The sequence below is a fragment of the Teleopsis dalmanni genome, chromosome 1, assembly GCF_002237135.1.
Source record: "Teleopsis dalmanni isolate 2A chromosome 1, ASM223713v2, whole genome shotgun sequence".
NCBI lineage: Eukaryota > Metazoa > Arthropoda > Insecta > Diptera > Diopsidae > Teleopsis > Teleopsis dalmanni.
The window spans coordinates 103,141,831-103,156,289 of NC_051846.1; the positions used below are offsets into that span (position 1 = coordinate 103,141,831).

Genomic DNA, 14,459 nt, shown 5'->3' on the forward strand with positions numbered 1-14,459 from the left:
AATATAATATGTGAATATTCTATTTTTTTTAAATAATTGTAATAATTAGTGTATTATATTCAAAGTTTATTCTGTACTAAAATTTTTCTGACTTCTGGTATATGATTTTTTAAGATAAAAGGTTTTTCTTTTCAAAGAAAATTAGTTTCTGATCTTTGGCACTCAATAACTTTTGAGTTAATCGACCAATCTATAAATATTATTAAATCAAATGAAAGCTTGAAGTGTCCTCTTTCGATTAAGCTAATTTGCAGAGAAATGGTATCTCTGCTTTTAAAGATATAATTAATTTTTAATGCAACCTCGTTTTTACAAATATTTGCTTTCCATTTTTAAAGAAAATTTGCTCTATACTATATAAGAGCTAAGTATATTTAGAAAACCAAACATATTTGTTACTGTTATCTGTCTTTTATTTCATAGTTTTTAATTAAATAATAATGTTTTAATTAATTAAAATTTGAAATGACATCGTAATAAAAAATCGACGCTAACTATATTTTGACATTAAATTTCCCTTTTCATCAGGCTGCAATTTCAACTGTTCGACGCTAACTATTTTGACATTTAATATCCCACACTTATCAATGCAATTTCAACTGTTGTGCATAAATAAGTAAGCGCACATTTGAATTAATTATAATTAATATGTGAATATTCTATTTTTTTTAAATAATTGTAATAATTAGTGTATTATATTCAAAGTTTATTCTGTACTAAAATTTTTCTGTCCTCTGGTATATGATTTTTTAAGATAAAAGGTTTTTCTTTTCAAAGAAAATTAGTTTCTGAACTTTGGCACTCAATAACTTTTAAGTTAATCGACCAATCTATGAATATTATTACATCAAATGAAAGCTAGAAGTGTCCTCTTTCGATTAAGCTAATTTGCGGAAAAATGGTATCTCTGCTTTTAAAGATATAATTAATTTTGTATCAAAGAAAATTAGTTTTTGAACTTTGGCACTCAATAACTTTTAAGTTAATCGACCAATCTATATATATGAATACATCAAATGAAAGCTAGAAGTGTCTTCTTTCGATTAAGCTAATTTGCAGAAAAATGGTACCTCTGCTTTTAAAGATATAATTAATTTTGTAATGCAACCTCGTTTTTACAAATTTTTGCTTTCCATTTTTAAAGAAAATTTGCTCTATACTATATAAAAACTAAGTTTATTTAGAAAACTAAACATATTTTTTACTGTTATATGTCTTTTATTTCATAGTTTTTAATTAAATAATAATGTTTTAATTAAATAAAACTTGAAATAACATCGTAATAAGAAATCGACGCTAACTATATTTTGACATTACATTTCCCTTTTTCATCAGTGCAATTTCAACTGTTCGACGATAACTATTTTGATATTTAATATCCCACACTTATCAATGCAATTTCAACTGTTGTGCATAAATAAGTAAGCGCACATTTGAATTAATTATAATTAATATGTGAATATTCTATTTTTTTTAAATAATTGTAATAATTAGTGTATTATATTCAAAGTTTATTCTGTACTAAAATTTTATAATAAAAGGTTTTTCTTTTCAAAGAAAATTAGTTTCTGAACTTTGGCACTCAATAACTTTTAAGTTAATCGACCAATATATAAATATTATTACATCAAATGAAAGCTAGAAGTGTCCTCTTTCGATTAAGCTAATTTGCAGAAAAATGGTATCTCTGCTTTTAAAGATATAAATTATTTTGTATCAAAGAAAATTAGTTTTTGAACTTTGGCACTCAATAACTTTTAAGTTAATCGACCAATCTATGAATATGAATACATCAAATGAAAGCTAGAAGTGTCCTCTTTCGATTAAGATAATTTGCAGAAAAATGGTATCTCTGCTTTTAAAGATATAATTAATTTTGTAATGCAACCTCGTTTTTACAAATGTTTGCTTTCCATTTTTAAAGAAAATTTGCTCTATACTATATAAAAACTATGTATATTTAGAAAACCAAACATATTTTTTACTATTATCTGTTTTTTATTTCATAGTTTTTAATTAAATAATAATGTTTTAATTAATTAAAGTTTGAAATGACATCGTAATAAAAAATCGACGCTAACTATATTTTGACATTAAATTTCCCAAATTTATCGTCAATGCAAATTAAACTGTTTTGCATTCACAAGTTAGCGCATAATTTAATTAATTTTATTTAATTTGTTAATCGAACAATATATATAGTATTAGACATTAATTGGCTTAGAAAAATTCTAGTTTTTTGTTCAAATAATATCTTAGATGCAATAATCTTAATAAAAATTCGACGCTAACTATATTTTGATATTTAATATCCCACATATATCATCAACGCAATTTCAACTGTTGTGCATGCCCAAGTTAGTTCACATTTAATTTAATTATATATAATTTGTTAATCGAATAAGATATATAATATTGTATATCAATCGTTTTAGAAAAAATTCTAGTTTCTTATTTTGATAATATCTTTGATGCAGCAAGTTTAATAAAAAATCGACGTTAGCTTTTCTTTTGCAGTACTATGGACTTATCAATAACTCTGCAACTGTACATTATGTTTTTCAGTGCCATTTTAATTTTTCAGCGAATTTAATTTAAGATGGTATGCCATCTATTAACCAACTTTGTACAAAATTTTTGAATAATTAATAAAATTAAACTAATTTCGATTTTTTTCAAATAATTGTGCTTATTAGAGTATTGTATTGAAAGTTATTTATATATAAACTGTTTTCTGACTTCTGGGATATGCTTTTTATAAGAAAAATGTCGTTTTTAAAGGAAAATTAATTTCTGAACTTTGACACTCAATAACTTTTAAGTTAATCGACCAATCTATAAATATGAAGACATTAAATGAAAGTTTGAAGTGTCCTCTTTCGATTAGGCTAATTTGCAGAAAAATGGTACCTCTGCTTTTAAAGATATAATTAATTTTGTAAAGTAACCTATTTTTACAAAATTTTATTTTCCTTACTTTGAAGAAAATTTTTTCTATATTATGTAAAGAGCGATTATATTTAGAAAAACAAACATATTTTTTATTGTTATAAGCTTTTTAGTTCATAATTTTTGGTCAAGTAACAAAGTTTTAATTAAATAATGTTTGAAAATGATATCTCTATTTTCATCGCAGTACTGCTCCTAAGTTAATCGAACAACCTATACAAAATTTTACATTATATGAAAGATAATTTTATCCTCTTTCGAATGAGCCATAAAAGAAAAAAATGGTACCTCTAGTTTAAAAGTTATTAATAAATTAGTGACCCCATCTTTTGGGGCTGATTTTTATTTTTCATTTTTCATACAAATTACATCATTTACACATAAAAGTTGAATGTAGATAGTAAATTAATTCAATTTTCTACTTAATAATGCCTTTTGCTGCATTAAATTTAATAAAATAATAAATTTTTCCTTAATTAAACTATACTGCATTTTTCATGCGGCGAAAAATGTTCCAATTCCATTTTGGACTTATCGTCGACGCTATCTTCACGCACATTGTTTTGTTTACATTTTGACAACCTATTTGGCTTGAAATTTGTTCCATTTTTTATTTCGTTTCGCTTGCATATGCAGCATTACCATTTCTAAAAACCTAAATGATGAATAAATTGGGTTAAATTCCGTCATTTAAAGACCATAAATGATCATTTAAAACTGTTAAATGAGCAAATAAATTATAATTTAGCCGCTTAATGATAATTTAGCTCCCGTCTGTCAATGCTATATGACTAGATGTCTATGATAGTTATAATATTAATGGAATAATAAAAAAAAATTTATTATTAGGTGAACAAACGAAGTTATTATATATAGATTATAAATTACTTATTATATTAATAAACGTGTTCAATATTCAACGTACAAGAATTTCACTACGATTTTACATTTCTATTGCGCGGTAATTAATTTTATATTTAGCACAGTTCAAGTTTTATTATTACAAAAATTAAAACAGAGTAACAACAAAATACTTTCTGTGTTGTACGCTATGCAGCAAATTGAGGGGTGAACTTGGTGCTAATATGGCCTTAAAGTAGATGGTTTCTGAGAGTGTTTTTGTTGTTTTGTACCGTTTACAAATGTTTAAAATTTTCTTTAAACTCAAGGTTTCGTTCTCTATACGATGTTCATTGCGCTAGACCTTGTATGTATGCGGCGAATTTAAACTAACTTAGCGTCGATAGTACATTAGCGCAGTAAAATGTAAAAATTCGATAATTTCAATTTCTAATCGATTAATCGGCTTGAAGTGGTGATAGTAAGGTTTCATTGTTATTAAAATATTTTGTTCAACATTAAGTATATAATTTGTTTAGTAAAATATGTTTAAAAAAAACATTGCAAGGTAAGGGAATTATGGAAAAATAAGTTTTTACATTAAATTTCAAACATTTTTTTGATGTGTTCAAAGCAATTAATGACTGCATGTGTTGTTGCCATTGAATTAAATATAATGCATTTAATTGATCATATTTATGTTTTAGGATTGAAAATGCTCCTAAAGGAAATGAGGATATGGAAAACAAAAACCAAACGAAGAGTTGCTCTGTTCAATCTTTTCGTAATCAACTCAGTCCAAAATCAACAAACTTTATAAAAATGCTTGAAGATCATCGTCAAATGGAGCAGTCGGAACGAAAGCGGAAAAGAGAAGAGATGAAAGCAAACGAGACTTCAGAGGAAAAACGAAAACGCCGGTTAAACGAAAAACAATCAAAGGAACTACGCCGGAGGCAGCGTATGGGATGGGATATGGAATATCAACAGTACACTAACCAAGATAATCCCTTTGGTGATCCAAATTTAATGTCCACTTTTGTTTGGAACAAAAAATTAGAAAAGGAGGGACTTCATAATGCCTCTTTCGAAACTGTTGAAGTTCTTTCACGAAATAAGCAACTTGAGAATAAAATAGAACTTGAAAAAGTAAAAAAGCGTCGAAAAGAACGTGAACTGGAGAAGCAAGCCCGTGAAGAGGATATTATTCTACAGCAAAGATCAAAAGAAGCAGCACAGTTTCAAGAGTGGGAGAGGCAGGAAGATCAATTTCACTTAGAGCAAGCAAAACTTCGTAGTAAAATTCGTATTGAAGATGGGCGCGCAAAGCCAATTGATTTACTAGCGCAATATGTTTCCAATATTAGACTTGAGGATGCTATTGAAATGCAAATGCATGAACCATACGTAATACTGAATGGACTTAGTTTTAAGGATTTAGAGGACCTTCTTGTTGACATCAAAGTATACGTTGAACTTGAAAAGGGAAATAATAATGATTTTTGGGACGATATGATTACTATTGTAGTTGATGAACTGCAAAAAATAAAAAAGCTGATGGAGCGTAGTGATGAAAAGTCTACAAGCGACAGACGCCGCGAGGGCATACACCATTGCGTTACTAAAAATGTCGCAGATATATTTCGTGGTAAAAGTACATCTCAACTACTGGAGTTACGCAATAGAATTGAAAATAAAATTAATCAGCGGGATAACGGTGTTGATATTAGTTACTGGGAGAGTTTGTACTCTCAATTAAAAGCTCATATGGCTAGGTCTCGACTACGTGACCGTCATCAAGAAAATCTGAAGATAAAACTTGAGACACTTAAAAAAACAAACTCATATAGTGAAAAGGCAGAATTATCAACAACGAAATTTATGTTTAATAACCATGCAGGTAATAGCACATCTAGTCATTGTACATTTAGCTTTGAAAATGAAAATAGTGATGTTAATGATATAAAAAGCGAACATGATTCATGTTTTCATTTGTATAGAAGTGGTAATTATACTCCAAAATATTTATCATTATCTGATCTCAATGATGATGTGGTGTTACTTCATGAACATCAAAATAAAGAACATATTCAAAAACTACGCAATGTATTAATTCAAAAACGAAATGAAGAAAAAATAATGACTGATGAAGAATTAAAAATGGAAATTGAAGCCCGAAAAGGAATGTTAAGTGATGAGGAGGAATTTTCAGTGGAAGCTTCTTTGAACGCTTCAATACAGTCAAATTCTGACAAATATCGACCCCGTAAACCAAGATATTTCAACAGAGTGCATACTGGATTTGAGTGGAATAAATATAATCAAACACATTATGATATGGATAATCCTCCTCCAAAAATTGTACAAGGTTATAAGTTTAACATATTTTATCCAGACTTGATAAATAAAGCAATTACTCCACAATACCATTTGGTAAGTAACATTTTTTTATTTACACTAATATATATGCAATAAATCCATGACGTTTTTTTAATCGCAATAAGTGAATATAAATGTTTGTTTGTTCATTTCAACAAAACAAAATTGCTAATATTGTAGATGCAATAATACGAGAAGGGAAAGAAAATTAGTAGTTTCATTATTTTCTTCTAAATGAATGATTGTGTATAAGACTTTAAAGTGAAATGTGATATTTCAAAATTAATGTTACTAAAATAAGTAATATTGAAGAATTTTATCTATTTATCGCCAATAGAATTGTATTCTTTTGATTATTTTAACCTTTTATATTATCAGCATTAATAAGCATAATAAACATGTCCGTGACTAGTGAAGATGAGATTTTGTCGAGCTTACATACGTTTTAAGCAAAACTACAGAAAACTCGCAAACAAATAATTTTCAAGTTAGAATAATGGGTTTTTCTCAAGAACCCAAACTAGTAGTTATTGCAAAAAATCACCAGCAAAAAGTTGTTTAATTCTTATATAAGTATGTAGTTATTATTCTAATATTCATTCATAGTTAGGACAGTGATGACGAATATTATTTATATTTATGAGTGATAGTTATACTTTGTACTTGCAAAAAGGATAAAGTTAAATTGTATAGAAATAGACAATAATATCCACGATGACAATCAATTGCCTAATTAAATGGTCAGTTCGTGATCATGCAAAAAGTTGGTTAATTGATAGAATTTAGAATGTCAAATGTTATAATGTAGAACCGTTTTCAGCGAAGTGAGTATTTAAATACCCATTCAATTTTTGCACGTGTCCACCTAATTCTCGCATCATATTTTTGTTCAGCTATTGGATTTTTTTTCTACCTATTATAATGATTATTATTATGTTTCTTGTTAATGCTATTATAAACCAAATGCATAAATATGAAACCAGTTTTTAATCACATTGTAACGAGGTTTTTGTAACCATGTACAGAATACACGTTTTATTCAAATGTTATACAAATATGTAGTATTATGCGTTGGTTGGTATACAAAAACCAAATTTACATTTAAATTTTTACACAAAATCGTGTAATCCGAAATTTTTTAGAAATTGAAGGAATTATAAGTAAAAAAATATAACTACAGTAATAAATTGAAAAGTTTTTATTATTAATAATAATAAATTAAGTAAATAATTACTTTGTAGTTTTATTGCATTTACTTATTTATTTATTTTATTATATATATTATATAAGTATTGCGTTTTATTTTATAATAAATAATAATTTAGGCACTTGTATATTATAATCCTTTTGAATATGATTCTGCTCCTCTGTTTCTCTTATATTAAATTTACTGAAAGTTGCTTAAAACAAGATCTGTTGTATTCGCGAAAAACCAATTGGGAAACTGCTAACAACTGAAAGTAGAACGACATTTCCGCAAGTTATATGAATTGTAAAACAATGTATTGGTGACCCTTGAATGTAAGCGGTACAGCCAGACTTTGGCGCTGGGTCCATTTGATATATTTAACACTGTTTTGTTATTTATTTTGCGCTCAGGCGATGATCAAAAAGTGTAGCTTATCTGGAGAAAACAAAAGTTAAACATTAATGCGTATTAAGCATCAATGTTTATGTATTTATGTCTAACATATATCATATAATGTATACAAAATAATTATAAGATCTAATGTAAATCAGTTTAACTATACATATAAATAATATAACACTTCGTTCAATAATGTGTGTGACTGACACATAGATGGCGGCACTAATACTAAATAAATATTTTTTTTTCGAAAGTGGCAACCTTTTTAGGCTTACTGTCAAAATCATATGTTAATCCGACCATTTGTTTACAAGTTACAGTGCTTTAAGTGACGCTACTTTTGAGTTTTCAAAAAAAAATGAATTCAAAGCAATTCCGTGTGCTGGTTTATTATTGTTTTTTAATGAAAAAAAATACTGTTCAATGCCAGGAATGGCTTGAAAAACATTATTCGGACTCTGCTCCATCAAAAAGAAGCATTTGTTATTGGTATGTCGAATTCAAACGTAGTCGTACAGACACCGATGACATTCCATCTACTGGACGGCCAAATGACGCTGTTATTCCGGAAAACGTCGAAAAAACACTGAAAATCATTATGTCCGACCGTAAAGTGAAAGTGAGGGAGATTGCTGATATTCTACAGATATCAGCAGGCAGTGTACACACCATAATACACGAACATTTGGGTATGAAAAAGGTGTTTTCCAAATGGATGCCGCGTTTGCTCACACCGGAGCAAAAACAACAACGAATCGATGATTCAAAGAGATGTTTGGACATGTTTACGCGCAATAAGTCGGAGTTTTTGCGTCGGTACATCACGATGGATGAAACATGGATCCACCATTTCACTCCAGAGTCAAATCGGTAGTCTGCTGAGTGGCATGCAGCCGGTGAAAATCGCCCAAAGCGACCAAAGACGCAGCAGTTGGCTGGCAAGGTTATGGCGTCTGTATTTTGGGATGCGCATGGAATAATATTCATTGACTATCTCCAGAAGGGGAAGACCATCAAAAGTTTTGTTCCACCAAGACAATGCACCGTGTCACAAGTCGATGAAAACGATGGCAAAATTGAACGAATTGAGCTACGAACTGCTGCCGCACCCACCGTATTCTCCAGATCTGGCCCCCAGCGACTACGCAAACCTCAAAAAGATGCTCCGTGGTAAGAGATTGGGCTCAAATGATGAAGTAATCGCCGAAACTAACGCCTATTTTGAAGGCAAAGAAAAATCGTTTTACAAAGGCGGTATCGAAAGATTGCAAAAGCGTTGGAATGATTGTATCTCCCTAAAATTGGACTATGTTGATGAATAAAAACGAATTTTGGCAAAAAATGTGTTTTAATTAGTTAGTCACGCACATTATTGAACGAAGTGTTAGATTATATATTCTAAAAATATTTGTATTGATATCTAAATTGTTACACTTACAAATATGCATCAAATACATTAGAGTACTTAGAATATTTGTTGTCTTGAAATATGTTACTTCTTTATATTTTGATAATTGAAAATATAATCAAGAACACTAAATACAAGAGGACTTCTCAACTGAGCTTTTGAAAAATTTGTCTCCAAAAACATTAGTCCCATCAAGAGGAACACTTTGTGTTTGTTCTCTATTTTTGCTTTTGCTTGTAAATTTCATATAAAATGTATGCATTTTTAGATGAAAGGAAAGAGTGCAATATTTGTTTACCTTTGTTTTTGTGTTTTGCTATATTTTCTTTTGGAAATATTTTAGCACCGTGCGTAGTCAGAATTCAGTTAAACATTTACATCGTTTTAAAATATATATCTAGCATCAATATACAAACCTTTTCTTCGTTTGAATTAATTAAATTACTGATTAAAATATATAAATGTTTTAATATTGTAATTGCTTTTTGTGATAAGGTATAATTGTTTAAACATGAAATTTGCAAATGTATATAAGAGGAGGTAGGAACCGTTTAATCATAAGCTATATCTCATATCTTACATTCATAGGAGTAAAGGAATTTAAAAGTATTCACACAGCATGAAAAGGTAAACATAAACATAACAATAAATATGTATGCGTGTCAAGCTGAGAAAACGAATCAAATTTCGTTGCTTGAAATTCATGAACTCACATCATACTCTCTTCTCCCTCTCATCTATCGGTAACCGGTTTGAAGTTAATGTTAATGTTACGTTCATGTTAATGTAAATTCAGGTGTATATAAAATTTTTAAACGGCATGCAAGCCGTGGCTTTAGTGATACGTTTATAATAATTATTGGAAATAGGTCGTAAATAGTTCGTAAATTGTATAAGTTATCATGTAAGATAAGATTTAAGAATAAATGCAATGCTCTTGTATTTAGTGTTCTTGATATAATGAATAATTGATAATTAATGAAAAATGGTGTTCTTAACAATTCATACGCGGTAAATGTGACTAGTTTCGTATATGTATATTTTCTATTGATAGTCTTGTGTACCGTTCATTTTACTGCGATTTTCCGGAATTTTGCACAATAAATTGCACGTAAAATACGATTAAATTTTTCGAATAGCAAGGAAAGAAAGGACAAACACAAAAATTTATTTAATTTATTGAAATTTGACTGAGAATACAACGCTGTTTCGAGTATTGCCAAGTACTCATCAGTGGTCTTAGGAAATAATCGCATTTAATTAGTTTGTAATCTGTATATAATTTATTTGGACTGCAAGTGCCAGGCTTAGAATTTATGCCTGTCAAATTAAAAGCGATGATTAATAGTGTTTATCGACAAGTAGCCAAGGCTACAAAAACTTTCAGTGCTCTAATTCAAGGTTTTTTTTCGATAACACTAATAATAACTTTAAAAATTAGACTTCTGAAAATAAGAACAATAATATATAATATTGTTCAGCTTTTCCTAATCGCGAAAGCGAATTTGTAGAGTAACAGTTGCAAATCTTCTTTGTAAAAAGCAACAGTACGTATACTAAGTTTTGGTTGGTTTTTGTTGAACACTTTCAATCTAATTCTAGAAAAACCTTAGCTAATATTTTAAAATACTTTAATATTTATTAATTTATTTATAAATATATTTTATAATTGTAATGTAAATTTAAAATTTTTCAATATTCATAAAATGTTTTTTTATTAAATTTTGTATAAAAATATTTCTATTTCAAAAATTAATATAAATGTAACAACGAATGCGCATACACCCACTCCTAACAATAGATTTTTTGCTACCGATTATACAGTAATGTATGTAAACTAATAATACGTATCCATTCATCACATACATTAATTAATTTATAAAAAATAATAAAATTTAATATAAATATATAAATTAAATAAAATATTTATAATCCATAAAAGTAATTCTTACCCACTAAATTTTTGCCCCTTTAATAATAATTTACAAAAATTTTATAAATTTATATTAATAGATTGAGAAATCTATCAATAGATTTTTCAGTACTAAATTTGGAAAATTTGTCTATACAGAGAAATACAATTCATCATTCACCACTCGAGTGTTGCTGTATAAAAAAGTAAATCGGTTTTTGTTACTAATTACACATCAAATTACACATTAATGATATTTCAAAATTAGTTTAGAAATACATTAAGACCGAAAAGTTTTCGGAAATTCTCATTTAAAATTCGCGCGCTGTATATTTTCCGATATTTTAAGTTTATGTAGTTTGGCAGCACTGTCCTTAATTACTATGCCAAAAATGAGCGCGATCTGTCAGACAGTTCGTTTACGGCAGCTGTTGAAACCAGTTCACCTCAGTAGGGCGTTGCGAAAAAAACAATGGAAAAAAATATTGAACAAAGAGTTTGCATCAAATTTTGTGTTTCGAACGAAATTTCGTGTGCAGAATCGTTGCGAATGCTACAAAAGGCTTATGGGGAATCAGTTTTATCGAAAACTCAAGTTTATGAGTGGTACAAAGCCTTCCAGGACGGTCGTACGACCGTCGAAGACATTTCGCAACGCACTACTGAGGTGAACTGGTTTCAACAGCTGCCGTAAACGAACTGTCTGACAGATCGAGCTCATTTTTGGCATAGTAATTAAGGACAGTGCTGCCAAACTACATAAACTTAAAATATCGAAAAATATACAGCGCGCGAATTTTAAATGAGAATTTCCGAAAACTTTTCAGTCTTAATGTAATGTATTACACGCTCAAAATATATTGAAGAAAATATAATTAAATATAATACTGTTGTGAATATGGAATTTTGGTAATCTTTGATATAATTTCAAGGAATGTCAGTTTTGTTGAAAAATAAGTTTTCATATATGTCGTTGTTGTTGTTGTTGTTGTTGTGATTTGAGTGCTTATTCCGCACTTTTACTCTTTTGTGGCTTGGGTGCTTATCCCTGCTCCACCCTAAACTTTAATTATACTAGAATCATTATCATTTATTTATCTTCTAACTGATGACTGACCGTAGATCAGTTGTTGTTATTAGGGAAATTGTGTTTTGTGTGACAAAATACAAAGCATAATAAATACAGTTACATTAAACTCAAGTTGACTATTAATTACTCTTCAGGATCCAGTGATCGCGAACGACCACGTAAACAGCTTGGAACAAACGCAACAATATAATTTAATAAGAAATATTCAAAACTGTTTTTTTTTGTTATTTTATAAAAAAATTCGTCTCTACAAAAGTTTTGTTACCGAACATAATAAATTAAAAAACTGTAAAATTCATATTAAAAAAGCAATAAAAATTGAAAATTTACTGAATATATATTACATAATTAAGCAAACTAAACTGATTTAAATTGACTGATTTAAATGTTTATATATTAATTTATATATTTATTTATCATATATTATTTGTTACAATATACATTTTCTTTACGTGATATGATATTATTAACCAAATAAGGAATGCATAAGTTTTTTTGTTATTAAAAGGTTAACAATATGATAAGCAAGTAGTAAGAAATTATTATACTGCAACCCCAAAAGAGAGTAATTTGATGTTATCGTGATAAAGTCACATGTATTCAATACGTGTGCCAAAATGTCATAAATTTCTCTTCATTACGCCCGAAGTAGGCGGAGTTTACGTTCTTGTACAAGTATTCTTTGCTTGACACGAAGTCTGCAATAACTGAAGCCAAAACAGTAAACAAGTAGTGGCAATTTAACATTTTTGCGCGCACCATGATCCGTCACAAATCTTTCGTAAACGAAATCTGTATTTTATTCCATATGGTGCTCCAGCACATGTTTTTGCTTCTTGCTAATACGTTTTGTTTTTGTGTCCACCACGAATTCTATCATAAATATCTGAAAATGAAATAATATCGAGAACAATTATTTTTTGTTACAATTTCAAAACGTTATTTGAAAAATAAAATATGTAATAATAACTAACAAAACTAATTGATAAATATCCACTACTGCACAATTATTTACTTTTAATACTGCCACAAAATTGTTGGAATATTAATAATTATTTTATTTACATTTTAACTTCAAATGTAAGTTTGATTCTATCACAATAACTCTCATGCGCTCCTTTTGACTCGCTTCTCTCAGTTGTACATATATATGATTTTATTGCAGTACTTTATGATTTTAACTAAAAGATTTATTAGCCATGATGGGCCTAAGTATCATCAACGATACCGAACCAACTAAATACTGTAATAGTGTACGACCTAGTCTTCTAGATATAGTTGCTGTATCGGATCCTAATAAAGTCTTACTGTTCGATCAAATCTCTTTTGTTTCTGATCATGATCTACTATTTGCTACAATGAACTTTAACCCAAAAAGGAAATCTAGTCCTAGTTCTTTTTCTTATAGGGATTTTAAATCAATTGATACTATAAGATTATTTGATGAATTAAATACTGTTGATTGAAGTGATTGTTGGTTTTTTCAACTTCTGAAGATAAGTTAGATAAATTTAATAATGTGTTTTGTCGATTTGTTCTGCTGCGGACGATTATTATTAAAAGTTCTTCCTGCCCTTGGCTAAACCTTCAGATTAGAAGAAAGATAAATTACAGAAACAAAAAGTATGCAGTGTGGAAAAAGTTTCCTTCGTCTTATAACTGGATGCGGTTTAAATTAGCTAGAAATTTAGCCGCGAAGGCAGTAAGCATTGCAAAATCGGTGTTTTATAATTTTAAGCTTGACACTACACAGCCAACCAAAAATATCTGGAGAAATATTAAACATATGGGATTAAAGCAAGACATTACAACACATTGTGAACTAAATCCAAATGACCTAAATGATTACTTCATTTCGTGTATAAATGTAAATTGTAATAATACCTCGTTGACATTCCCAATTCCTGATATATGTGCTTCTGATGAGAGGTTTAATTTTATAGGTGTTAGTGACGAAATGGTCTGTAAAAGTTTGATGAATATTAAGTCAAATGCTGTTGAATTGGATGACATTGCTCTCAAATTTCTAAAGCTCACTTTGCCGTACATAATAGCTCCTATTACACATATAATTAATCATTGTATAACTACGTCAAACTTTCCCAAAACGTGAAAAAAAGATAAAATTATTCCAACTCCGAAAAAGTCTAACGCTTCATCCACTTGTGATTACAGACCTATTAGTGTTCTTCCATCATTGTTCAAAGTTTGTGAGCTTATAATGGCTAATCAAATGAATATTCACCTTGAGCGTTTCCAACTTCTCACTCCATTACAGTCTGGCTTTAGAAAG

General features: G+C 28.8%; 1 protein-coding gene across 1 annotated transcript in view; it reads left to right on the forward strand.

Annotated features, from left to right (window-relative positions):
* Positions 1 to 4,285: 4,285 nt before the first annotated feature.
* Positions 4,286 to 14,459, forward strand: part of LOC119666764 (cactin) — a 28,904-nt gene continuing 18,730 nt past the window's right edge. The window contains exons 1-2 of the mRNA XM_038076049.1: positions 4,286 to 4,357; positions 4,497 to 6,222. Of these exons, the coding sequence (XP_037931977.1) occupies positions 4,335 to 4,357; positions 4,497 to 6,222 (1,749 nt within the window). The 5' untranslated portion in view covers positions 4,286 to 4,334. The remainder of the gene's footprint in view (positions 4,358 to 4,496; positions 6,223 to 14,459) is intronic.